This window comes from Oncorhynchus mykiss, chromosome 7 (assembly GCF_013265735.2).
Source record: "Oncorhynchus mykiss isolate Arlee chromosome 7, USDA_OmykA_1.1, whole genome shotgun sequence".
Taxonomy (NCBI): Eukaryota; Metazoa; Chordata; class Actinopteri; order Salmoniformes; family Salmonidae; genus Oncorhynchus; species Oncorhynchus mykiss.
In genome coordinates this window covers 16,663,674-16,691,273 of record NC_048571.1, presented here as the reverse complement: position 1 = coordinate 16,691,273, position 27,600 = coordinate 16,663,674, and the positions used below count along the sequence as shown (strand labels likewise).

Sequence of the window (27,600 nt, the reverse complement as noted above, 5' to 3'; positions counted from 1 at the left end):
CACATCCACCCCCACCCCCCCCTAAACACCACATCCCCCCCCCCCCCCCCCCGGCCCTACACCCCACATCCACATCCACCCCCCCCTGGCCCTAAACCCCACATCCACCCTGGCCCTAAACCCCACATCCACCCCCCCCCCGGGCCCTAAACCCCACATCCACCCCCCCCCCCCTGGCCCTAAACCCCACATCCACCCCCCCCCTGGCCCTAAACCCCACATCCACTGGCCCTAAACCCACATCCACCCCCCCTGGCCCTAAACCCACATCCACCCCCCTGGCCCTAACAAAAAGTATAATCTTGCTCCTCTTCTCCCTCTGCTCAGTAGTGGCCTGTGGAGACAGGAGGGAGACATTTAGACATTGAGGCCCAACCACCGAGTCACTAGAATATTAGCCGTCAAGTTAACCATGTTAAGCGGTGCTAAGTCTGGTTGACTTACGTGGGGAGTAAGACCGCGAGCGGGAGCGAGACCGGTAGGCCCCTCGGCTGTAGTACGGAGACGGAGACCTGCGTCTGGAGAGACAACACACAATAAGCATCCACCAACCAACTGCCACAGACCTGCTTAGCAACCACTAAACTATAAGATCCAGGCCAGGTGTCTCACCTGTAGGACCTGTAGCACTCTCGGTCGTCATAGCGATCGTAGCCACGGTCGTAGCCTCTGTCGTAACCACGGTCACCGCCGCGGTCGTAATCTTTCGAGCTACGGCGAGATGAGCTTGAGCTGGGGCCGCCACTTCCTCCTCCTCCTCCTCCACCACCTCCTCCGCTGCTGCTGCTGCCGCCGCCGCCACCACTGGAAAACACACACGGTTAGAGGATTCATTGAATGTACAACGTGTGTGTGCATCACGTGGGCCATCCCAGATGCGTGAGTCTAAGAGAGACGGTCACTCACTATGTGGGTCGTCCCATGTATATCCCAGGAGTGGGAGTGTGTGGTCGTTTAGTGATGGAGAAATCGACCCTGATCCTCCGCCCATCCAACTCCATTCCATTAGCCCTCTCCTTAGCCTGAAACAGAGAGGGAGGGTGGAGGAGAGGGACAAAGACATTTATGCTCACTCCATGCTCACTCAAAAGTTCTGATTCTTCTTTGTTCTTCCCCTGCAATAACCCCTCCCTGCCTGCCTTTCTACCTCATTGGCGTCCTCTCGGACTTCGAAGTAGACGAAGGCGAAGCCGCGGGAGCGTCGTGACTGCTGGTCGTAGACGATGCTGACGTCAGCCAGGGGGCCGTACTTGGAGAACACGTCTCTCAGGTCTCTCTCTGTGGTGTACAGGCTCAGACCAAACACACCCAGGCAGCAGTTCGGGTCCGGGTTGGCCTATAGAGGAGGATTGTGAGAAGGATAGGGGTTGTGTGTGGGGTTTGCCTAAGAGAGTCTCGTCTCCAGAGGTGTGTGTGTGTGTGTGTGTGTATATACGTACCCGGTTGCCAATGTGCCTGCGGCGGTTGGACATGGGGGAGTGGCTGTGGCTCCGACGACGGCGGTATTCCCCGCTTCGGGAACGGCTACGGGAACGGCGGCGGTGGGAACGGGAGCGAGAGCGGGAATAATGCCTGCGGGAGCTCCTGTGGGAACGAGACCTGAGGAAAATAAAATAAAATACATGTTAAGAACATTTAAAGCAGGGGTTCCAACTGGTGGCTGATTTTATTTGATTTTCCCATGAAATACATCCACAGTTACACCTCCAGTTGACTCAAATGATGCCAATTAGCCTATCAGAAGCTTCTGAAGACATGCCATCATTTTCTGGAATTTTACAAGCTGTTTAAAGACACAGTCAACTTAGTGTGTGTGAACTTCTGACCCACTGGAATTGTGATACAATGAATTATACGTTAAATAATCTGTCTGTAAACAATTATTGGAAAAATTACTTGTGTCATGCACAAAGTAGATGTCCTAACCGACATGCTAAAACTATAGTTTGTTAACATGACATTTGTGAAGTGGTTGAAAAATTAGTTTTAATGACTCAAACCTAAGTGTATGTAAACTTCTGACTTCAACTGTATACGTGATCTTATAGAAATGTATCATCTGTTTGGACTGTTTGCGGTCAATTTGCAGTCTACAAATGATTTGTAATTATGTTCCGGCCCCCCGACCATCCGCTAAAGAAAGAAATCAGCCCACAGCAGAATCTAAACAAGCTCTTTATGTGGACCTGAACAAAAATACACGCTACGCTACCCAGCAGCCCCTAAAAGAGTCACCACAAAACCTCCTTGGAGCTGGGGTTCTTACCTGGACTTGGAGCGGGATCGGGAGTGGGACTTAGACCTGGAGTGTCTGGAGCCATCTTTGGAGCGGGCTGGGGAATGGGCCGGAGAACGGCTGGCAGACTTCCCAGAACCCCTTGGGCTCACACTCCTGGAAGCGGACCGCGAGTCCTGATCGGGCCAGATACACATAAATACAGGTCAGAATCAAAAACAGAAACAGTCAGGATAGAGAGAGAGGAGGTACAGAAGGAACCTCGCTCAAACCTGCTACAGGCCCCTCTTATATTTCAGCTCCAGTAGTTTGAGAAAAAAAATCATAGCATTTCATTAACAACAGGTATTTGTTGTAACTAGATCTGCCTGTTACAGGCGACCAAAGGAAATCATATAGGCTTAAAGTAGGTGTTAATCTAGTTAATCTTAACACAGTTCTATGATGAGCGGATTGTTCTCTTACACTCTAGGCAGCGTAGCAGAGTTTAACCTTGCGTGTTGAGGACTAGGTAATGTGTCTGAGATGGAGGAACAGTTGGCATGCATGCTTAAGAAGTGTTTCTCACGCCATCCCTCAGGGGACCCCACTGTTGCACATTTCCGTTTTAGTACACCTGATTCAATTTGAGACAGAGCTTGAGATTTAGTTGAATCAGGTATACCAATGGTGGAATAGAACAAACAGGTGTAATGACTGGGGGTCCTTGAGGGATGGCTTGGGAAACACTGCTTTAGAAAACAGAAGGAGAGGGAGAGAGAAATAGGATTGTAGTAATAACATAGCAGGCTATAGGGAATTAACCATACCCCCGAACACTTCTCATAACTTCATCACTTCTTTAACTTCATAACTTCAAAACAACCATCTCTTTTCTTCTTTCTTCCGTTTCACACCATTTCTGACTTCATTTTTCTCTCCTCTTCCCCCACTTCCTTCCTCCCATTTGATTTCTGCCATTACATCACTCTACCAGTGGACAGCGTGGCCGCTCGCTTCTGCCAGCTTCATTTTACATTAGCATGCATCAACACCATCAGCTTCATCAAATATGCCCTTTAACAACTTCAAACTTCATATCTGAAACTTCTTCCGCCATTTTGCTTCTTCCCAACTCAACCTTAACGAAAAACAGACAAGGATGATAAAAAGGGTTGATTTTTTTATAAGAGCTACAGAGGTCAAAATGTGCAAAAACCAGACTCGTAAACACTCAAATCAGACTAAATAAGTTGTCTCACCTGAAAAGCATTAAATCAAAGCAATGTTAAGGAAATATGTATATTGATTTCTCTGAAATGCACAACATCAGAATATGATGAATGAAGACTAGAAATGTTATAAAATCATGGTGTTCTTTAATCCTAGTCCGAGGGTCACACAAGGTGTGCAGGCTTTTGTTCCAGCCCAGTACTAGCACATCTGATTCGTCAAGCCCTTGGACCAAGATTGAAGAACTGCTATGGTACATCTGAGCAAGGGTTTAAAGTAAATTAGCTACTCCTTTCAATTCCCCACTCAGTATAACATTTGTTAATGTGTGACTTTAAAGAAAAATGGCTTTTGCAGGACCATTACAGTGCAACTAAATATAGGACTAACAACTTTAGAAAAGAGACAGTACTCTCACATGGGTGGTGCCATGTTGAAGAGCTTGATACATTATAACTGGCTAATGAATGGCTACAGAGTTTACGCCGGATAATGTGATATAACCAAAGATTGTTGGTGTCCATTACCGGGCCTATTGAAGAGGCCCTATACAAACCGTCGCCATAGATTTTTCAACTAACCTGTTCTCTGTGATACTTTTCCCCTGAATCGAGAACAAAGAAGTATCTTTAGAAAGCCTGTTTTGAATTGCCGGCAGCTCTACAAAAACCAGCAAAAACTCAAAAGATAATAAATCCATGTTCTATACCGTGCAAGATGGTTCCTCGCCAGCTTAGCTGGCGCACATCTAGGATTTCCCAGCATCTTTGCAGAAACTAGTAGTTTCTATGCAACACGGCCATGTGTAGAAGTAGATGACAGCGCATTATATAGTGCGACCAAAACAAAGAACTACACACATGCTAAAAGCATATCTCACTCCATACAAAACATGGATTTATAATTTTTCTGAATATGTGTTTTTTGTATAACCACCCACAACTGGCATTTCTAAGATACTTTCTTCGTTCTCGATTCGGTGGAAAAAGTACTGCCAAGAACAGGTCAGTTGAAAAATCTACGGTGGCGGTTTGTATGCACAGGGGCGGCAGGTAACCTAGTGGTTAAAGCATTGGACTTGTAACCCGAAAGGTTGCAAGATCGAATCCCCGAGCTGACAAGGTAAAAATCTGTCTTTCTGCCCCTGAACAAGGCAGTTAACCCACTGTTCCTATGCCGTCATTGAAAATTAGAATTTGTTCTTAACTGGCTTGCCTAGTTAAATAAAGGTCCAAATAAATCACGCTCCAATAGGGCAGAAGTCCATGTGTTGTTAAGATTCTGGATGGCCATTGGTCAGATTGCTAGCAACAATAAAAAGATGCTGCCATGTGGGGAATCGTAGGTTGTTATTGCTACCATGTCTTGTTTTGACTCATGTCACATCTATGCTAATATGGCTAAAATTCCCTAGCTAACCAACAACTGTAATGATGCATGAGAGACAAGTAAGTGCTCATTGTGCAAATATATTTATGTTTTCAATAAACAGTGGAGATGAAATATAGTTTAGATGTTGTCAACAATCTATAGGCTGGTTTATACTTTGTCTATCAACAAGTCTTTAGACAATTTGAATGCGACAAGTGTCGCTAGTCAAAACACTTAATTTATACTCCGTGGGCATAGCAGCGGGAAGATATATATATATATATTTTTTTTTTTAATATATACAATTTGCCCTTGCTACAGCGGTCCACTAATACAGTACTAGTAAAGGCCAGTGCACTACTTTTGTGGAAAAAAATCTATATATATATAAAAAGACAAAACGTTTCCATGGTGATTTAATGGGAAATACTTAGAAATAACTATGAAAACTGCCACAGATTGTCTCCGGGAAGGTAGATATTAAAATGAAGTCTTAGCTTTGTAAATTAATAAATATATAGACCCAATTTAGTTTTGTATTCCGCAGATTTCCTTTCAGAAAACCCCATGTTATCACACAGGAACCTGCAGCGACTAGCTAGCTTGTCCATTGACGTTTGAAGGCAGCGCAGTGAGAGAGTTCTATTGAGCAGTGACCACTTTTTGACCATGGCCATAACATTCTATTCACTTTAATCATTCAAATTTCTCCTGAGTAAATAGTCTAACTTGTGAATGATATGGTAGAAACAGAGTTTGGACTATTGATGCAATTCTCAATTGAATGCATATCTATTTTATAAACATTGAATAAAATAATTATGGATGTACACCCTAAATAATGAATAAAAATGTGCTTTATTTAAGACATTGACAGCTATGATATGGTCATTATTTGAACTGGCTAGCCAGCTAGCTAGCTAACAAGCTAGAAACTAACAAAAACATTGTTTAGAAAGTTACTTTTAGTTGCTTGGTTTGCTAGATTGAAATATACTGCATTACATTTTTAAAGAGATGGGTTTATGATTGAGTATAGTCTGGCCCAGGAGTTTGAAGGTAAACGGAAAGGCTCTGGAGCAACGAACCGCCCTTGCTGTCTCTGCCTGGCCGGTTCCCCTCTTTTCACTGGCTTACTTGGGCTCTTTCATACCGTCCCTAGGAGGGGTGTGTCACTTTAGTGGGTTGAGTCACTGATGTGATCTTCCTGTCTGGGTTGGCGCCCCCCCAACCCAGACAGTGCCGTGGCAGAGATCTTTGTGGGCTATACTCAGCCTTGTCTCAGGATGGTAAGTTGGTGGTTGAAGATATCCCTCTAGTGGTGTGGGGGCTGTGCTTTGGCAAAGTGGTTGGGGTTATATCCTTCCTGTTTGGCCCTGTCCGGGGGTGTCATCAGATGGGGCCAGTGTCTCCTGACCCCTTCAGCCTCCAGTATTTATGCTGCGGTAGTTTATGTGTCGGGGGGGCTAGGGTCAGTTTGTAATATCTGGAGTACTTCTCCTGTCCTATCCGGTGTCCTGTGTGAATTTAAGTGTGCTCTCTCTAATTCTCTCTTTCTTTCTCTCTCTCAGAGGACCTGAGCCCTAGGACCATGCCTCAGGACTACCTGACATGATGACTCCTTGCTGTCCCCAGTCCACCTGGCCGTGCTGCTGCTCCAGTTTCAACTGTTCTGCCTGTGATTATTATTATTTGACCATGCTGGTCATTTATGAACATTTAAACATCTTGGCCATGTTCTGTTATAATCTCCACCCGGCACAGCCAGAAGAGGACTGGCCACCCACATAGCCTGGTTCCTCTCTCTGTTTCTTCCTAGGTTTTGGCCTTTCTAGGGAGTTTTTCCGAGCCACCGTGCTTCTACACCTGCATTGCTTGCTGTTTGGGGTTTTAGGCTGGGTTTCTGTACAGCATGTACAGATATGTACAGCTGATGTACGAAGGGCTATATAAATAAATTTGATTTGTCTAATGGTGTTAAAATACAGCAGTTATGCTATTTTGGACCACCAGGCAGCTATTGTCTTGCAGGGTAGCCTAGTGGTTAGAGCGTTGGACTAGTAACCGAAAGGTTCCAAGTTCATATCCCCGAGCTGACAAGGTACAAATCTGTCGTTCTGCCCCTGAACAGGCAGTTAACCCACTGTTCCTAGGCCGTCATTGAAAATAAGAATTTGTTCTTAACTGACTTGCCTAGTTAAATAAAGGTTTTTAAAAAATGTGATTGCTGTCATGCAGTCTGTTATTTTGCATTTATACTTTTTCATAATGACAAGTTTGATGTCAGACAACAATAGGATGTTAATGATGTCACTGCAACAACTGTCTCCATACATGTCGATAGACATTGGTTGTTTTTCGACAAAAATGACGCGTGCGCAGCTATGTCGATAGACCAACTGTAAACCAGCCTTCAAATTAAGCCAACCCCTTCTATTTCGCTCCATAGCTGCGCACGCGTCAGTTTTGTCGCAAAAACAACCAACCAGTCTATTGGTGTCTATGGGAGACACCCAGTTAAATCGACCGGCACTGACTTTTTCCCCCCCTTATGGTAAACGGCCTGGGTGAACCATCTTCATTTATCCACCATTTTTTGTTATGTCACATTATCTGGCGTACAATCTGTAATTAGCTAAGTGACTGCAGCAGTAAGTGAGGACGAAGTTAAACATTCTAGCCGTAAACCACTTCGCTAGTTAGTTACTAATCTATAGTTAGTTATATATTCCATTCACCTGCAATGATGAGTAAATGTACATTGGTAACTGTTTCTCGACAGCAGTCTCAGTAGACTCGTTAATTCAAAATATAACGTTACTTGATGTGAATTAGCTAACGTTACAACAGCTGCAAACCACTTGGGCTAACATATGCTAGCTTTAAATTACAAAATACACTGAAAAGACATTAAATGTTAACATAAATGAGTAACTGGACATTAAATTAGAAAATATAAACGGTACAAAATCCATACAGTCGATGCAAATCAATGCTATTAACTACATCATGGTCGTGCTAACTAACGTTAGCCGCCTAGCTAGGCAAAATGGCGTCGTTGAGTATGCTCATTTTAGGGCAAGAATAAATCTTCGGTAGTTCGTGGTTGATAATACGCACCCGCTCGCCAAAATCCTTTTCGTTGTCGCTCATTTCTCGTCGATAGAAACTTAAATGATAGATAATTAACTGGTTTATTTAGTTAGCTAATAATGTTATCAAGTGAAGCGAAACACTGCTACTCGCCTCCGTTTCGTTAGAACCGTATTCACTGAGTCAAAAGCGGATGTGACGCTTGTACAACCACAATGAGTAGACGGGAAAGTCTAAACCAGATAGGAAGAGTGGCCCAATTTGGCGGAAAAACGGTCTCCCTCCAACAGGTGGAGTTTTTTTCCTTGTTTCGCCCACCAAACAAGGAGTTTTTGTATGGAGGGCAATGAATGGCTCATTTAAGTTGCTACGAGTGTCCGGGTATAAGCAGGCCACGTGACAGCCCAGCAACTTTGAGAAAAAACACTTTATATCGGATATGGCTATGAATATTCATGTTATAAGGCTAGTAGCATAGAGTGTCCCGACATTGAATACCCGAGATTGACATCAACAACCCTCATCAAATACTCAAAAACGGATTACAATAATGAGATGTCTCCTCTCCACCAATCCAAAGAAAGGCGGGAGCTAGACAGCCCACCGTGCCGCTTTGTGGACAACGACATTGTTAGGGCAGAGAGACGTATATCAGTATATTCATAATCTTTGGTAGGGACGTCCCAAGGATCCCGGATAGCACTAAATGTGTTGATCCAGAGATAAACTATACAAAAATATGTACAATGTTTTTATACAAAATGTTAGTTTTTCCAGCTGTATTAACATGATTGACCCTTCATTAAACGACAAGTGCAATGTTCAGGATGTAATAATGTAAAGTGAACTGATAATCACATTCTTCGGGTTTTCTGAATGTTCAGCTTTAGTGCAGGCACTTTGAACAGTCCCAAATCGTAGCAATTACCAGGGAGTCAAACTAAGAAAATACGTTTGAATACATTTAAAACTGATACCAAGGTACCACAACTGACCATGGCCTTAACCAGTAGAGAACAACCTCTGCTTGAGATACTTTTTAAATAGAAATCAAATGTAGACCTACAGTATCTATGTACAACTCTTGGTTCTGAAATCTAGCATTGTTTTATGAAATATTATTCACCAACATAATTTTACAAAAGAAACACAACAAATAAATAGAAACCATTTCTTCAGCAAAACGTCTGGTAAAAAAATATTGAAACAGGAGTCTTTGTGTACTGTGCACTGGTGTGTGTGTGTGTAAGTGTCCATAGGATGTCCGAATCTGGTAGGTCAGAATGTCCGCTGTGTCCCATGTTTCAGTAGCCTCCATGTCCACTTCCCTTATTGGGGGCATTTGAGAGACTTCTTTGTTTGTGTATGGGGTTTGAGGAAAATCTTTGTTTGTGGCTGCTATTTGAGCAAATTCTTTGTTTGTGTCTGTATTTTGGCAGCTTTGTTTATCCTCCTCTTCTTGGGCTTGCAGCTACAGTGTGATTTCTTTGCCTGTTGTGTTATGTGCTTCTGAGATGGTTCATTGTTTGTTATTTTTGGGGATATTTGAGCAAGTTTCTTTATTGTCTTTGCTTTTGGAGGCTTTGGTTCTTCAGCTGATGTTTTCCAATGGGCCAGCAAAGTCTTGAGGAGACATGGGGGAACAGTGAGTCATGGGCAGATGTTTTTCCTGGTCAAGTCATGTGGAAAGACTCTGGGCACTACTCATGAGCAGGAACAACTCTGGGCCCTGCACATGAGGAGGAGAGCAAGACATATTTTTTAGTTTATGAGCAGATGTCCAAAGACATCTGGGGGACAACAGGATTATTAAACACTGACGTCTGTCCTCTGTAGTAGACTCTGTCTTTGCACGTTGTGGTTGGTCAGATGCAGAACGTCATACAATACCATGCAAAAGTATGGACACCTACTATTCATTCATTTTTAAATGTGTACTATTTTCTACATTGTATAATAACAGTAAAGACATCAAAGCTATGAAATAACACATGGAATCATGTAGTAACCTTGACCGCATTGCTTCCACAGCATTCTGCAGCGATACGCCATCCCACCTGGTTTGCGCTTAGTGGGACTCTCATTTGTTTTTCAACAGGACAACGACCTAAAACAAACCTCCAGGCTGTGTAAGTGCTATTTGACCAAGGAGGAGAGTGATGGTGCTGCATCAGATGACCTGGCCTCCACAATCACCCAACCTCAACCCAATTCAGATGGCTTGGGATGAGTTGGACCGCAGAGTGAAGGAAAAGCAGCCAACAAGTGCTCAGAATATTTGGGAACTCCTTCAAGATGGTTGGAAAAGCATTCCTCATGAAGCTGGTTGAGAGAATGCCAAGAGTGTGCAAAGCTGTCATCAAGGCAAAGGGTGGCTACTTTGAATAATATAAAATTGAAAATATATTTAGATTTTTTAAACTGTTTTTTGGTTACAACATGATTCTATTTGTGTTATTTCATAGTTTAAAAAATGTATATATATTCTACAATGTAGAAAAGAGTTAAAATAAAGAAAACCCCTTGAATGGGTAGGTCTGTCCAAACTTTTGACTGGTACTGTATGTCTTAGGGCCGTTTCTGCTAAACGAACACGAGGGATTAGGGAAGGGATATCTTCCACTACCTCTCTTATCAACTGAGATGCATGAGGACAATGGAACTACATAAAAAAGCATATTCATTGTTAAAAGCAGAACCAACGTGTGAGGCTTTTATACATTTCATGAGAGATTAGGAACATTTCGGGTCATTCTGATCTCATATACAGTTGAAGTCGGAAGTTTACATACACTTAAATTGGAGCCATTAAAACTCGTTTTTCAACCACTCCACAAATTTCTTGTTAACAAACTATAGTTTTGGCAAGTCGGTTAGGACATCCACTTTGTGCATGACACAAGTAATTTTTCCAACAATTGTTTACAGACAGATTATTTCACTTATAATTCACTGTATCACAATTCCAGTGGGTCAGAAGTTTACATACACTAAATTGACTGTGCCTTTATACAGCTTGGAAAATTCCAGAAAATGATGTCATGGCTTTAGAAGCTTCTGATAGGCTAATTGACATAATTTGAGTAAATTGGAGGTGTAACTGTGGATGTATTTCAAGGAATACCTTCAAACGCAGTGCCTCTTTGCTTGACATCATGGGAAAATCAAAAGAAATCAGCCAAGACCTCACAAAACATTGTAGACCACCACAAGTCTGGTTCATCCTTGGGAGCAATTTACAAACGTCTGAAGGTACCATGTTCATCTGTACAAACAATATTACGCAAGTATAAACACAGTGGGACTACGCAGCCATCACACCGCTCAGGAAGGAGATGTGTTTTGTCTTCTTGAGATTAACATACTTTGGTGTGAAAAGTGCAAATCAATCCCAGAACAACATCTGAGGACCTTGTGAAGATACTGGAGGAAGCGGGTACAAAAGTATCTATATCCACAGTAAAACAAGTCCTATATTGACATAACCTGAAAGGCTGCTAAGCAAGGAAGAAGCCACTGCTCCAAAACCGCCATAAAAAAGCCAGACTAAGGTTTGCAACTGCACATGGGGACAAAGATTGTACGTTTTGGAGAAAAGTCCTGTAGTCTGATGAAACAAAAATAGAACTGTTTGGCCATAATGACCATCGTTATGTTTGGAGAAAAAAGGGGGAGGCTTGCAAGCAAAATAACAACATCCCAACCGTGAACACAGGGATGGCAGCATCATGTTGTGGGGGTGCTTTGCTGCAGGAGGGACTGGTGCACTTCACAAAATAGATTGCATCATGAGGGAGGACAATTATGTGGATATATTGAAGCAACATCTTAAGACATCAGTCAGGAAGTTAAAGCTTGGTCGCAAATGGGTCTTCCAAATGGACAGTGACCCCAAGCCTACTTCCAAAGTTGTGGAAAAATGGCTTAAGGACAACAAAGTCAAGGTATTGGAGTGGCCATCACAAGGCCCTGACCTCAATCCTATAGAAAATGTGGGCAGAACTGAAAAAGCGTGTACGAGCACGGAGGCCTACAAACCTGACTCAGTTACACCAGGTCTGTCAGGAGGAATGGGCCAAAATTCACCCAACTTATTGTGGGAAGCTTGTGGAAGGCTACCTGAAATGTTTGACCCAAGTTAAACAATTTAAAGGCAATGTTACCAAAGACTAATTGACTGTAAGTGAACTTCTGACCCACTGGGAATGTGATGAAAGAAATAAAAGCTGAAATAAATCATTCTCTCTATTATCATTCTGACATTTCACATTCTTAAAATAAAGTCGTGATCCTAACTGACCTAAGACAGGGAATTTTTTCAATGATTAAATGTCAGGAATTCTGAAACTTGAGTTTAAATGTATTTGGTTAGGGTGTATGTAAACTTCCGACTTCTACTGTAGCAAATTCTTGCATTATACAGGCAAGCTTTAACGTTGTTTAAAAGACACTAACGGCTTCAGTTGGTCAGAGGAGGTCCCAGGGGTGGGGTCTGTGTCTGGCTGAGGGAGTTGTGGACTGGAGGTGTCAGAGCCAGGAGCTGGTGTCTGGTCTGTGTCTGGCTAAGGGGGTTGTGGACTGGAGGTCTCAGGGGTTGGAGTCTGGTCTGTGTTTGATGGTTCAGTGGTGGAGGAAATTTCTCATCTCCTTCCTCTGTCTGACTCCATTCTGTTCTCTGCACTCTGGAACACACACACCATCACATCAACTACGCTGAAAACATTTAGTGCGTGTGTGTGTGTGTACACGTACCCTGTTGCCGATGTGCCTGTGGCTGTTGAACATGGGGGAATGGCTGTGGCTCTGACACAAACGGTATTCCGGGCTGTGGGAGCGGCTCTGGAAACACTGGTGTTGGGAACGGGAGCGAGAATAGTGCCTGGTGTTGGGAACGGGAGCGAGAATAGTGCCTGGTGTTGGGAACGGGAGCGAGAATAGTGCCTGGTGTTGGGAACGGGAGCGAGAATAGTGCCTGCGGAAGATTCTGTGGAAACGAGTTCTGGGGCCTCATTTATCAAAGGAGCGTAAGCACAAAAAACACTAAGCCTTGTGTGTGCCAGTTTTCCTGCAAAGGTTGGTATTCTTCAAATTTGAACTTGATGGAAAGGGTGCGTATCTCCACGCACAGCTCAGACCATGCGTACGCACAACTTCTAGTGTTTGAAGAATGGTATTGCCAGCAAATATTGTTATTTGGGGGAAATGGAGTCATTCATAATAATGTGAATAAAAACATAATGATAAATATATGTGCAATAGGTGCACAATGTCATAGCCTATTTTGTCTCAGAGCCTATATCAAGCCAGGAGATAAAAACACAATCATCTATCGATAAAAAAAAGATTCAACAGCAGTTTTTCTTTTGCATACACTTGTGGGCTGTAGCATTTACTTGAATAGACAATCAATCTTGCAGAATGTGCAGCCAGTGTCTGGCACTCACATGCATGTTGAGTATGAAAAAGTAATTGCAAAAGATTGACAGAAGTGTGATCAAATTTGCCATTGCTCTTTCTTTTAGGAACTATCATGACCCAGTTCCAACATTTCCAAATCATACAGCATATGAGGGTATTTTTGTTACCAGAAAAGGTGAATGGAGTTTTCCAGGTGGGGTTGTAATGCTAGTCCATGACCGCACAAATATAGTATGGCTCTGATTTATCAATAAAAACATATGTTGCGATCAACAGTTTGATGAATCACCATCATTTGTAATTTCGCACAGTTGATAAATGAGACCCCTGGAGATGGAGAACAAAAATTATAATGTGTTGCGTTCGCTCTGGTGGGTTAATAGAAAGTCCTTCCAGACAGGAGTCTCTCTGCTGCAGTTCTGGCAACATGGAACTAGTCACCCCCAGGCTGTAGTGGGTTTTAAATGTGCTTTTAGGACAGCCCTGTCTCCAAAACTCCCATCCCAGGAAGGACTGGACAAAGTTACAGATGCATTAGTCTTGAGGATAATAGCCAGGAGCATCCCTATCCTCTGGTTGATGATATCCTTGCCCTCTGATGAAGTCCTCTTTTGGATAGAACATGACAGAAGGTCAAATACAAAGAAATGATGAATACCTGTTCATAACTTTGATGTGCTCCCACTGTCATTTAGTAACCCTTTACACTCATACCTGTATACGGCTTGAAAATGTAACGCAGTGGCTGTACAGTAACATGCTATAAATGACATCAGAGCTCAGGCTCAGTGTTTCACAGCCCTGTATTGGTTTTGACTGAAAGCCGCTCTGAACTTCAGCACCACACAGGACATAAAGTTGCCACCAACCCTCCCGCTAATTGGGCAACGTTTGCACATTTCGTTGTTATTGTGGTTATCACTGTAAAGTCCATGGAGAATAAGAGCACCTCCTCCCAGCTGCCCACTGCTCTGAGGCTAGGAAACACTGTCACCACCGATAAATCCACTATAATTGAGAATTTCTCTACGGCTGGCAATGCTTTCCACCTGGCTATCCCTACCCCGGTCAACTGCCCGGCACCCTCCACAGCAACCCGCCAAAGCCCCCACCATTTCTCCTTCACCCAAATCCAGATAGCTGATGTTCTGAAAGAGCTGCAAAATCTGGACCCCTACAAATCAGCCGGGCTAGACAATCTGGACCCCCTCTTTCTAAGATTATCTGCCGAAATTGTTGCAACCCCTATTACTAGCCTGTTCAACCTCTCTTTCTGAGATTCCCAAAGATTGGAAAGCTGCTGCGGTCATCCCCCTCTTCAAAGGGGGTGACACTCTAGACCCAAACTGCTACAGACCTATATCTATCCTACCCTGTTTTTCTAAGGTCTTCGAAAGCCAAGTTAACAAACAGATTACCGACCATTTTGAATCCCACAGTACCTTCTCCGCTATGCAATCTGGTTTCAGAGCTGGTCATGGGTGCACTTCAGCCACGCTCAAGGTCCTAAACGACATCATAACCCCCATCGATAAGAGACATTACTGTGCAGCCGTATTCATCGACCTGGCCAAGGCTTTCGACTCTGTCAATCACCACATTCTTATTGGCAGACTCGACAGCCTTGGTTTCTCAAATGATTGCCTCGCCTGGTTTACCAACTACTTCTCTGATAGAGTTCAGTGTGTCAAATCGGAGGGCCTGTTGTCCAGATCTCTGGCAGTCTCTATGGGGGTGCCACAGGGTTCAATCCTCGGGCCGACTTTGTTCTCTGTATATCAATGATGTCGCTCTTGCTGCTGGTGATTCTCTGATCCACCTTTACGCAGGCGACACCATTCTGTATACTTCTAGCCCTTCTTTGGACACTGTGTTAACTAACCTCCAGAAGAGCTTCAATGCCATAAAACTCTCCTTCCATGGCCTCCAACTGCTCTTAAATGCAAGTAAAACTAAATGCATGCTCTTCAACCGATTGCTGCCCACATCTGCCCGCCCGTCCAGCATCACTACTCTGGACAGTTCTGACTTAGAATATGTGGACAACTACAAATAACTAGGTGTCTGGTTAGACTGTAAACTCTCCTTCCAGACTCACATTAAGAATCTCCAAGGGACAAAATTAAATCTAGAATTGGCTTCCTATTTCACAACAAAGCATCCTTCACTCATGCTGCCAAACATACCTTCGTAAAACTGACCATCCTACCGATCCTTGACTTCGGCGATGTAATTTACAAAATAGCCTCCAACACTACTCAGCAAATTGGATGCAGTCTATCACAGTGCCATCCGTTTTGTCACCAAAGCCCCATATACTACCCACCAATGGCTGTCCATTGCTTCATATTTGTTGCCAAACCCAATGGCTCCAGGTCATCTATAAGTCTTTGCTAGGTAAAGCCCAGCCTTATCTCAGCTCACTGGTCACCATAGCAGCACCCACCCGTAGCACATGCTCCAGCAGGTATATTTCACTGTTCACCCCCAAAGCCAATTCCTCCTTCGGCCAGCTTTCCTTCCAGTTCTCTGCTGCCAATGACTAGAACGAACTGCAAAAATCTCTGAAGCTGGCGACTCATATCTACCTCACGAGCTGTCAGCGCAGCTCACAGATCACTGCACCTGTACATAGCCCATCTGTAAATAGCCCATCCAACTACCTCATCCCCATACTGTTATTTATTTTGCTATTTTGCACCCCAGTATCTCTACTTGCACACTCATCTTCTGCAGATCTATCACTCCAGTGTTAAATTGCTATATTTTAATTATTTCGCCACTATGGCTTATTTATTGCCTTACCTACCTCATTTGCCCAAACTGTATATAGACTTTTTATATTGTAATATTGACTGTATGTTTGTTTATTCCATGTGTAACTCTGTGTTGTTGTTTGTGTTGCACTGCTTTGCTTTATCTTTGCCAGGTCGCAGTTGTAAATGAGAACTTGTTCTCAACTAGCCTACCTGGTTAAATAAAGGTTAAATAAAAAATGTGTTTAGTTATAAAAAATCTTTAACGAAAGGTGGAGCGCCTCGCAACACCTAGCTCACTCTCAGAGAGGACTGCAAGCCCACGGTAGTGAAACACACCGTCTCCAGATCTTGCGTGGTAGTCACGGTCCCTGGACCCGAAGGCTAAAACCGTGAGGGTTCCGGTGGACAGACAAGTAACACAAACAACAAAGACAAACCCTCAACGCCGCAATACTGGAAGACCAGAGTATCGCCCAGGTTGGTACACGGTCACAAGTAATAAAAACAAGGACGAACTTCAAACAATATGACACAAACCAAACCGAATGGGGTGACAGCAGAGCACCCTGATGGAGAGGCTAGTTAGCTGCTTCAAACCATTGGAAAGATACCATTATTGGAGTGATCCTGTATAGTGCTGCATAACACACTATAGGGACACCTACAGGCCTGCATTTGGCAGCAGAGCATGAGTTGTAGTAGCCTATTATCGTCTAGACATGACGTTGAAATATATCCACGCCCACAATAAAAACATTCAGGTTTCCATCATAAATCAATTTAATTAAAAATATAGAAATAAATTAGAATTACAGGGAGCAGATTGTGTGAATCGACCACTGGAACAAGGCACATGTTTGGAATATAATGACAAAACCAACGTTTCTAGTAATACCCGTCCGAATAGGGCAAAAGCATACCAAATAATAGGCTTGAGGCTCCCGAGTGGCGCAGCGGTCTAAGGCACTGCATCTCAATGCTACAGACATCGGATCCAGGCTGTATCACAACCGGCCGTGATTGGGAGTCCCATAGAGCTGCACAATTGGCCCAGCGTCATCCGGGTTTGGCCGTCATTGTAAATAAGAATTTGTTCTTAAAACCGACTTGCCTAGTTAAATCAAAGTTCAAATAAAAATATACACAAAATACTGCATATAAAATATAATCCCATGGGATCTGTCAAGTCTGAACACATCACGTTCGATATTCAAACAAAATAGGCCTGTTATAGGTTAAGTTGATCAGCAAATGGGCAGCGTCATGCTCATGTCAGTCCTCTAGAACGCAAATATAGTCTTCCTAGTAGTGTGAGGTTCTGTGTTATACACTATAGCCCGTTACCATATCATATGTGATGGAATATTATTTGCTGTTGGCTTGTGTAGGTATATGTGTTATGCAACATAGCTGACTTGAGACATTGTTAACAGTTTCAGGGCCATGGGCCTTTCTCGTGATGGAAAAATACAGAATAACATGAAGACAGGAACTGTGCAATGAGTTGTGAGGGCACATTCAGAACGTAGTGTTGCGGGAACAAATGGTATTTTGTTAGATAACAAGAGCCAGGTGTGAGATAACTGTATTGAGTGTGTGAGTGCATAGATATTCTACACAACTACAACGACTGACCGCTGAAGCGCTTAGGGGGCTGGGACCAGCCTGTGCGCCAACAATCAACGATAGGCTGAGTGAGTTTAAACCACGCCCAGTCTCTACTCTGACAGGCCGGCTCGGAAGCAGGAACTACTTCTGTCAAGAGTATATTATAATATCTTTGTCAGGAACAAGTCAGTTCTCTGTTTTGCCCTGCGAGGTGTGACAGAGAGCCCGAATATACGAAAATTGCATTTACCACTTATTGCTTAGCTAATAAAAAATACATAGCATACAATCGGTGACTCAATGTCATATTTATCCTGATACCAGATTCGAATTGACGCAACCCTAACAGTAGGACTGTTGATGATGAAGTGGTATGTACGTATCTGACGGTAGGCTGTCATTGTAATAAGAATTTGTTCTTAACTAAATAAAGGTTCAATAAAATACTATCTGTTTCAGTGTTTTGAGAGTATAGCAAGAGTCGACTCCAAACACAAGAGTACACAAGAGTCGGAGTTGAGTCCGGAGTCCGATAGTGCGCTAGATCTGCATTATCGGCTGCCTCAGCTATCGAAATGAGAACTGAGCGATTTTCAGCCCAGTCTTGAAATCAATCATTTGATTTTCGCCAACTCGGGTAAAAATTAAGACTGCACTACTACTAGCTAGCAAGTTTTTTTTTACTTTAGTAAAAGATTAAGATAACTAAACCCCTTCCATCTGTTGTTGAGTCACAGATAGAACAATGAGACAGACATTTCACCGGATGTATAAATGTGAAGCCCATAGGCCAACAGCGGGAGAAGATGGAGCAAGACGGATTTTGGCTGACATTCTGCTAATTATGTCATTGGTCTCCATACAGTTTTCTGTTTCCAAAACTATAATCTCTAACAGAGTGGAGTTTTTGTAAACTTTGCCCTTTGCCTACTTTTTTATGGCATTGTTCAGAACGAGTGTAAAGGCAAATTGAGTTATTGCACACGAGCACTTCAGAGTAAGTGTTCTCTAACGGAAATATGCAAATAAATGTGACAACATGAGCACACTAGCTTGTGCTTGGCTCTGCCCTCCATCTTGCCTGTTCTGCCCACTATGATTAATTTGCTACCATTGGAAACGACAGGCTCTGGTCTATCTTTGGTTAGTTATACAATTATTTGTTTTAGTCGTAAACATGGCTAGGATACTTACGAGCTCTTACTATTGCAATGAAGTGACAGTCAGATAACGTTTCAGTTCTCTAAATGTAGTCTTTGCCTCTTATTTAAATGACCTATCAAAATCAAATCAAACGTATTTACAAAGCCCTTCTTACATCAGCTGATATCTCAACGTGCTGTACAAAAACCCAGCCTAAAGCCCCAAACAGCAAGCAATGCAGGTGTAGAAGCACAGTGTCAAATTAAAACTCCCTAGAAAGGCCAGAACCTAGGAAGAAACCTAGAGAGGAACCAGGCTATGAGGGGTGGCCAGTATTCTTCTAGCTGTGCCGGGTGGAGATAACGGAACATGGCCAAGACGTTCAAATGTTCATAGATGACCAGCAGGGTCAAATAATAATAATCAGTGGTTGTCAAGAGTGCCACAGCTCAGAACCTCTGGAGTACATGTCAGTTGGTTTATCATAGCTGATCATTGAGTATCTCTACCGCTCCTGCTGTCTCTAGAGTTGAAAACAGCAGGTCAGACAGGTAGCACTGACCTGTCCGGTGAACAGGTCAGGGTTCTATCAAGAACATAATGTAACCAACAGCTAAAGATACCAGAACATAATTATGATTATTATACATGATTATTCCAACAAATCTGCAGTTTCTTCTTCATAAAAGCCATTGTTGAAGGCAAACTGTTCTTTGTGGATGTCAATTGACGTAATCCTGCCACAAATGGCTTTGCTGCCACCTACTGTTTTCAGAAGACCTGCAAGCTCTGTAACCAGAGAGGAATAATCTTTGCAGTTATCATAAAATAACTAGTGACACACACATGCACACAGTCTGTCATTGGAAGGAATCAGACTTTAATTATGATCCATTTGAAAAAAGGTTTTACAAAAAGTAACATTCAAATTTTACACTTTCTTTTAAAAAAAACAATTAAAATAAGCTTTTGATACAACAAAATTATTTATCTAAAGAAAATGGCTTCTATAAACAATGTGAATAGAAGATAATATACAGGTAAGTGGACGCTAAGACATGCACATACTGACAGGAAAGATTACAATAACATTTAGAAATAATAATGGCATGATTGTTTCCTTTACAATGAGAAGCAACTAGCCTGAGAGCAGTGGAAACTTAATAGAATTAGAATGAGTAGAACAGAATATTGCGATTCAGATTCTACCCCTCACCCAGATGTGTGGATTGGTAGAAAAATGTCTGGAGGAAGTTTCCACCATAATCCACTCCATTTAAATCCATGCAGGTGAGTGAACGAGTACACACTTCAGGAGAAGGGTAGAAAATTGGACTGCACCAAATGTCTTGCAGTGGGTGCATGCTCCGGCGGCCATATTTGATGTACCATATGAAATGTTCAATGTACTGGTCAGTGAACCTCAACTGTTCCAGAAATGCAAAAATGGCAAGTTCAAAATGTTGTCACCATTTTGGGTGGGCAATTGAGAAATCAAGTCGATTTTCAGACCTGTGTCCTTTAACTAATTTTAATTCCATGGGTAGAAACCGATCTGAGATGCTTCCTTCTGACAAGTCCCAAACTAAGCTAGTCATAGAAACAGAATATAAAATGTAGCTATACAACAAAAAGTAAAAAAACTGGAAAAAAAAAATAGTTAACTGAAGACACATTTGACTTGAGTTGGCTAGAGTGATGACCCAAACATTCTGCCGTGGGTCAACGTTTCCTTCAGGCAGATCTAGGATCAGCTTACCCCCCCAAATCCTAACCTCAAACATTAAGGGGGATAAATCCTAAACTGACCCTAGAGCTGCATGTATGGCCAACTTTTATCACCAAATCAATCCAACCGCTAATAACGCTTCACCCGAAACCACAGGGCATGTCACATGACACAAGCTTTAATAGCATGAGGTCACATCACTTTCATGGGGTACAGGGCTGGAAAAAAATCTACATGGAAATAAAAGTGTCCACACAGACATACCTTTATTGGTTAGCAAAGTTTCAATCAATCCAAACATTAATTGATCAGAACATTGTTAACAAATCAAAGGTATGTGTTGGAGAATCAGTGTGCAAGCCCAACTCTACCACTACATTACAAAGGTCTGACATTATGCAGATATTGGTTGTTATAAACGCTGTCATAGTGTTCTATAATAAAAATGTAAAAAAAAAAAAGTGTTATATCATGGCTATGACAGTGTTCACAAGGTCTTAAAAGGGTGTTATGCTTGTCGCTTCAGGTGAAGAGTTAATGAAGCCACCTGTAGTCTCTCTCAATACACAGACACCCACACTCTCTAGAGAAAGCGACCGATGATTCAATATAATCAATTATTCAATCAATCGCTCTAGAGAGAGGGCTACTACACTTTTCCTATTCCCTGCATCCTAACACAATTACATGATCTGCAAAAAGCTTAAAAAACACATGCATCTCCAGCATTTTATACAACAGTATGATACAAAATAAGGCATTTCGTAGTGAGTATTCATGTTTGCGAGAGTGTGTGTGTCTGTGTGTGTACATAGTGACAACATTGAATGTAATTTGTTTGCCTGCCTATAAAAAGACTGCAAATAACAAACATAAAGTCATGATAACTCTTACTTAAAATATATATATATTTGTCATATATATTTACGTATATATATTCATATATAAAAAAAATCAATAAAAAAACAAAAAACAAAGGGGGGGAGAAAAAAAGCCCACACGGTCCCTGTTTATTGGCCAGTCTATAAGCCACGTCCTCATTCCATGACCTCACCGGGCGCCACGGTGACCAGCTGCAGAGGGATCTCCTGATTGCCTAGGAGGTCGTGGCCGCCAGCAGCTGATTGAAGGATGAGGGTGGTTCCGTCTGCGGTGATGATGGTGTCGCTGGGGGGCGGAGACAATGAGGAGGAAGCCACACCTTTTTTATTCTGGTGAGTCTTTATATGTTTGGCCAGATGGTCGCTACGCATGAACCTCTTTGAACACTGTGCGCACACAAACTTCTTCTCTCCTGGACAGAGAAATGAAAGGGAGAAAAAGAGGTAGAGAGTGATGAAAGAATAAGTGTGGTAAGCGTTAAGCTTGTGTTATGTAGTGAAGATGGTGTTCGTGTGTATTCCTACCCGTGTGTGTCCGTCTGTGTCTCTGTAGCTCGTCACTCCGGGTAAACCGCTTGCCACAGAACATCCAGTTGCAGACGAAGGGCCGTTCTCCGCTGTGCCATCTGAGGTGAGCCCTGAGGTGAGAAGTCTTACCGTACACCTTCCCACAGCCCACGATGTGACAGATATGCTGCTTCTTCTTACCAAGACTCGACCCTCTGGGGAAGGGGTGACAAGAGAGAGGGTTGGGGGTCACACACAAAGTCAACTTCATGCAGTCACTGGAATTTCAATTGTGGTGGTTGAAACTGACCCTACTGAGTGTAGACCCCGGTTCAACCACATTAACCCACTGAGCTAAAGCCTAGGATCCAACGTTTTTATATACATTTGTGTTAATATATTGTTTTGTGTGTCTTTCCAACCCACCTCCCTCCAGCCTCTTTACAGTTGGGACAGGTGCAGGCGACTCTCCTCAACCTCTTGCCATCCCCGGTGGACATGTCCATGTCTTCGTCATCCATCTGGACACGCAGGTTGTTGATGTCACTGGGGTTGAGGGTGGAGTCACCACTCAGCTGCCACTCTTCAGAGTCTGGCTCCTCCTTTATCTGGATGCCTGATAGTTGTGTGTGTGTGTGTGTGTGTGTGTGTGAGAGAGACAAAGTAAGAAATAGAAAGATGGGGTTTGTATGTATGTATGTATGTGTATACGTATGCATGTTCCTACCTGCAGGACTGCCGGCCTCCTCTCCCTGTGTGTATTGTATCCCTGGCTGTCCTATAGAGTTGACTGTAACAGTCTGGAGGTTAGGCAGGGTGATGGATCCTCCCTGACCCATAGAGAGGCCCTGGACTGGGGCCAGAGTCAGCTGCTGGCCCCCCTGGGCCTGGGGGAGCTGGAGGCCCTGCAGAGACTGGACCCCTTGGACCTGAGAGAGAGTGCGTTTGAAAGAGTTACACACATGCATGATCCCACACACCTACGTATTGAAACAGATAAACACACACCCACACAACCTACCTGGAAGGTCTGCCACTGTATCTGTCCCGAAGCAGTGACTGTCTGGGCCTGGATGAGGAAGGTTCCAGGGTTGACGAGCTGGACACTCTGGAGCGTCTGCCCAGACTGGGATAGATCCTGTCCCTGGGCCCCCTGGTTGTCCCCCGACAGCTGTAGGATGGGCTGGGAGAAGGACGAGGCATTAGCGGTGGACACCTGGATGAAACAGACTTAATTCAGTCATGGTATTTTTCAGCCATGCTCTTAGAACAGTGTCCCGAGGAGAACCTACAGCAACGTACATAGTAATATGATATGACCTGCTGAAAACAAGTTAAACAAGACTAGTAACTTTTTTCCTGTATCATGGCTCACTGTAATATGACTGTTATATGTGGTGTAGGGCACTGGGAATAAAGCCTAGGGAATTATGTCATATGACTGACCTGTATTTGCTGCAGGTGGTTGTGGGAGTTGTAGTTCTCTGGGGATGCGTCTGAAACCCCGGCGGACACGGCAGTAGCTTGGGTCAGTACCCCCGTCCCGTCGATGGTCTCAGGCAGCTGGGATGATGAGGTTGTTGGCACGTAGAGGTCTGGGTTACCGTTAGCTTCACTAACTAGGGTCGCTAGCTGTTTGGCTCCACCTTCCGGCCCCTCCAGCGCCTGGCTGCCCATGATCAGCTGACCGTCGGTCGTCGTTGCTATGGGAACCGTCTGAGCACCGGCAAGCCCTAGTGATTCGAGGTCTATGCTGTTGATAGGGAGGAAAGTTATGTTACCCCCCGACAGCCCCATGGGAACCGCGCCGCTATAGGTCGTGCCCCCGGCCAATGACACGCTCTGAATCTGCTGCATATGCCCAGCCTGCGTTAGGAGGTCAGAGGTTGTTGTTGTGGCGACGCTGATTCCGATATTGCCGTGGCTACCGTCCTGGATGAGCTGGATTTGGCCCGAGCCATCGTCCAATCCCTGCGCAGAGAAGCCTGCCAGAGTTCCATCGGAGTTGTGGATCTGAGGGATGACATGGAAGAGAGAGTTCGACATTTGTGTGTAGAGAATATTGTGTGTAAGGGATAACATGATAATCGACCTGGTAATGGACACCTGCTAACAGAGGTACACTCACACACATGCACACCTCTGTTAGCAGGTGTCCATTACCAGGTCGATTACCAGGTGCACACACTACATGGCCAAAGGTATGTGGACACCTGCTCGTCAAACATCTCATTCTAAAATCATGGGCATTAATATGGAGTGGGTCCCCCCCCTTTGCTGCTACAACAGCCTCCACTCTTCTGGGAAGGTTTTATACTAGATGTTGGAACTTTGTTGCAGCTTTAGCCATAAGAGCATTAGTGAGTCCGGGCACTGATGTTAGGCGATTAGGCCAGGCTCTCAGTCGGCAGTCCAATTCATCCCAAAGGTGTTCGATGGGGTTGAGGTCAGGGCTCTGTGCAGGCCAGTCAAGTTCTTCCACACCAATCTCAACAAATTATTTCTGCATGGATCTCACTTTGTGCACAGGGGCATTGTCATGCTGAAACAGGAAAGGGCATTCCACAAACTATTGCCACAAAGATGGAAGCACAGAATTGTCTAGAATGTCATCATATGCTGCAGCGCTGATTTCCCTTCACTGGAACTAAGAGGCCTAGCCCGAACCATGAAAAACAGCCCCAGACCATTATTCCTCCTCCTCCAAACTTTACAGTTGGCACTATGCCTTTGGGCAGGTAGTGCTTTCCTGGCATCAGTCAAACCCAGACTCGTCCGTCGGACTGCCAAATGGTGAAGCGTGATTCATCACTACAGAGAACGTGTTTCTACTGCTCCAAGGTCCAATGGCGACGAGCTTTACACCATTCCAGCTGACGCTTGGCATTGCGCATGGTGATCTTAGGCTTGTATGCAGCTGCTCGGCCAAGGAAACCCATTTCATGAAGCTCCCGACGAACAGATCTTGTGCTGACGTTGCTTCCAAAGTTAGTTTGGAACTCGGTAGTGAGTGTTGCAACCAAGGACAGACGAATTTTACAGCTGACTGGGGCAACTATAGCAGGGCAGAAATTTGACGAACTGACTTGTTGGAAAGATGGCATCCTATGATGGTGCCACGTTGAAAGTCATTGAGCTCTTCACTACAGGCCATTCTACCGACAATGTTTGTCTATGGAAATTGCATGGCCGTGTGCTCGATTTTATACACCCGTCAGCAACGGGTGTGGCTGAAATAGCCAAATTCACTCATTTGAAGGGATGTCCACATACACTACATGGCCAAAAGTATCTGCGTGTGAACAGTACACTACCTGGTATTGTATGCTGGACACTCCGTTGGCTGAGCCGTCGTTGCCAGATGCTGTGACGTAGATGGGCTGACTGTCCATGTTCCCGATAGGGAGAACATACTGGCCGTTAGAGGTCATCATGCCAGAGTTAGGAATGTGGACGACTCCCTGCTGCGCATCCTTCCCTGTAGAGACCGGGGTTAACAACTCCCAACGGTCTGAACCTGTTAGCTGGATGGCGGTCATGTCTGTGGTCTGACAGAGAGAAGACACACACATTCATAAATTATTATTCAGATCCACTGTTGCGGAATGAAAAAAGCTGATCTAGTTACAGATATGTAGAAGGCACTGGTCATAAGTCTTACGCGCTTGCATTGTAGTTCACAAAGAATATGAAGCAAAATATTAATTTGGAAATGACATTTCTGTACTATCTGAGACGAGAGCTAGAGGTACAGAGACAGATATCAGGGTGTAGGCTCCACACTGTGAATAGGGCAAAATGACGTGCAGTATAGTTTGTTATCACAATACAGTGTCAGTAGACAAGACAATTATTGTGGATCTTGTTAAAATAGATACCTATAATATAGGATTTGATATCTGCAACAGTGGACTAGTAATACAGTAGTATCAAGACATTTCCCTTAATAAGGCAAAAATGTCACAACATGAGAAATCAACCATTAACCTAAATATTTCTGAATCCGCTATACAGACTTTGGCTTAGCTAGGTGGTTTGATAAGAAAGGATCCAAACTTCCTCAAGCATGTGACGCACCTACCATATTCAGCGCCTATTGACGAAGGTACAGTATATTCTGACGAGCCCTAAACATCAACATGCATCGCTTGCGGTACGTTTTTGGAAACATAAGGAAGTATCTTTCATATCAGGAAGACTTTTTTTATTTATGGTTTTAAACAAAAAGGTTAAATTACTACACACATTTTTATAGGATTAGTGTTCCCACACGGTCAGTTCTCCATGTTATACATCGCTTGTTTACAAAGACAGAAGAGACATTGGCGGCCACCGGCGCTAATTAGCGAGCTCCCGAACACGCGTGTGCGCACAACTGGGGATGAAGTGTAGTTCATCAACTGGAGGCACACAGCTTGTCGATCTGTGCAAAACGGCTACAGTTAGTATATTTTTTTTATTATTTGAAAGATATCTTTAATATCAGATGGAAATTAAGGCGGATATCAGCGTATGTTTTGAAAACCACTTTGAAAGCAATGATTGGCGTTTCTAAATGTTAAAACACAGCTTCGGAATTGTGGAGCCAAATGTGGGCGAAAGTAATAGCTGAACAGCCTACATAGGGAGAATGGTTTTTCGAGAGCTAGTCACCACAACTAGACAAATCATCGAAGACTCCCTTCTATCATCCAACGAAGACAGCTAGTATGGCTAGACAAAATACGTAATCGCTACAGCATGGGTGTGGGGAGATCTTTTGTAGTCGGGTGCAGATTCCCACATTCTCTGTTCGGTTTCCCCACTCACCCCTCCTTTCCCCACTGTACCCCTCTAGCCCCAGGTAGACGAGCTAAATATCGGCGACCTGACCAAGTGACGGGCTGTGTCCTACCCACTATGGGCGGGTTCTAGAGGGGTAAAGTGGGTGGCCGTTATAGCGGGGAACACAGCGGCGGAAGTATACTAGCTTTACACCCCCTGCAACATTTAAAACGTGTGAACTTCTAGCTAGCTAAAAACACCACACAGTAGTAGCTCGGAGGAGTCGAAATACGAGATAGAAAATGTTGGGGTACCTGGTTTTCCGAGGCTCCGCCGTGCTGTAGGAATTCGCTTTGACTGCCTTCCACGTCCGCGGTAGCCATTTCCTCTTGTTTCAAATGTTGCTCTGGCGCTAGCATGGAGAGAAAGGAAAATTTAGCAAAACACTAAATTTCTCACAGGTTTCTGCTCCCAAAAGGCTGCAAAGAGACAACAAACTTCGGTCGATGAAGAATAAACGGCAAACCTTAACTTTGCGACAAGGTTTCAATGCGGATTTCGACACAGATTGAATGTTTACTTTTGTTAACTAGCTAACTACCTAGCATAGGTCTCCTGCAAAAGATTAAAAGACGTAGTTAGCCTGCCTTGCTATCGGTTGTAACGTACAAACTCACCGGTTGGTTGATGGGTTAAATGTTATGTACCAGTCATATCGTGAATGGTAATAATCGAAAGATTATCTGATCAACTAAACTCCGAACATGATTATCTTTTATCAAAGGCGGGCTTGTGTTGATCGGTGAATTCGGGTCGATTTTTTTCTATTTTGATTGACAGTGAGGGAAACACAAAAAGGGGGGCGCTAGCAACGTAACA

General features: G+C 43.7%; 2 protein-coding genes and 1 long non-coding RNA gene across 7 annotated transcripts; all 3 read right to left on the bottom strand.

Annotated features, from left to right (window-relative positions):
- Nucleotides 1-201: 201 nt before the first annotated feature.
- On the bottom strand, nucleotides 202-8,192 carry LOC110528893 (transformer-2 protein homolog beta). Its single transcript, XM_036982798.1, has 8 exons — nucleotides 7,940-8,192; nucleotides 2,267-2,412; nucleotides 1,440-1,599; nucleotides 1,148-1,336; nucleotides 907-1,022; nucleotides 613-804; nucleotides 445-518; nucleotides 202-334 (listed from the first exon to the last, which is right to left on the bottom strand). The coding sequence occupies exons 1-8, from the start codon at nucleotides 7,970-7,972 to the stop codon at nucleotides 324-326; spliced, it is 921 nt and encodes a 306-aa protein (XP_036838693.1). The 5' UTR covers nucleotides 7,973-8,192; the 3' UTR covers nucleotides 202-323.
- Nucleotides 3,029-7,933, bottom strand: LOC118965266. Its single transcript, XR_005052535.1, has 2 exons — nucleotides 7,558-7,933; nucleotides 3,029-3,356 (listed from the first exon to the last, which is right to left on the bottom strand). It is a non-coding gene; the product is annotated as an uncharacterized LOC118965266 (long non-coding RNA).
- Nucleotides 8,193-19,700: 11,508 nt separating the features above from the next.
- LOC110528869 (transcription factor Sp3) lies at nucleotides 19,701-27,600 on the bottom strand. Of its 5 annotated transcripts, XM_021611036.2 has the most exons (9): nucleotides 27,399-27,577; nucleotides 27,036-27,133; nucleotides 25,272-25,505; nucleotides 23,404-23,970; nucleotides 22,979-23,173; nucleotides 22,685-22,886; nucleotides 22,384-22,573; nucleotides 21,976-22,172; nucleotides 19,701-21,863 (listed from the first exon to the last, which is right to left on the bottom strand). In XM_021611036.2, exons 2-9 carry the CDS (start codon nucleotides 27,102-27,104, stop codon nucleotides 21,607-21,609), a joined length of 1,911 nt encoding a protein of 636 aa, XP_021466711.1. In that variant the 5' UTR covers nucleotides 27,105-27,133; nucleotides 27,399-27,577; the 3' UTR covers nucleotides 19,701-21,606. The 5 variants fall into 5 exon arrangements, with proteins under 5 accessions (XP_021466711.1, XP_036838691.1, XP_036838689.1 ...); XM_036982796.1 differs by having other exon boundaries at nucleotides 22,384-22,886; nucleotides 22,979-23,140; nucleotides 27,399-27,600; XM_036982794.1 differs by having other exon boundaries at nucleotides 22,384-22,886; nucleotides 27,399-27,594.

What these genes read in the sequence shown, in the direction of transcription:
- LOC110528893 (XM_036982798.1), bottom strand. Translation starts at nt 7,972, where the DNA reads ATGAGCGACAACGAAAAGGATTTTGGCGAGCGG. An exon ending in GCAGGCACATTGGCAACCGG is followed by an intron (nt 1,337 to 1,439) that starts GTACGTATATAC and finishes CCTCCTCTATAG; the next exon opens with GCCAACCCGGACCCGAACTG. An exon ending in GAGTGCTACAGGTCCTACAG is followed by an intron (nt 519 to 612) that starts GTGAGACACCTG and finishes TTGTCTCTCCAG; the next exon opens with ACGCAGGTCTCCGTCTCCGT.
- LOC110528869 (XM_036982794.1), bottom strand. Translation starts at nt 27,104, where the DNA reads ATGGCTACCGCGGACGTGGAAGGCAGTCAAAGCGAATTCCTACAGCAC. An exon ending in GCGGAGCCTCGGAAAACCAG is followed by an intron (nt 25,506 to 27,035) that starts GTACCCCAACAT and finishes TCTCTCTGTCAG; the next exon opens with ACCACAGACATGACCGCCAT. An exon ending in TGTCCAGCATACAATACCAG is followed by an intron (nt 23,971 to 25,271) that starts GTAGTGTACTGT and finishes GTCATCCCTCAG; the next exon opens with ATCCACAACTCCGATGGAAC.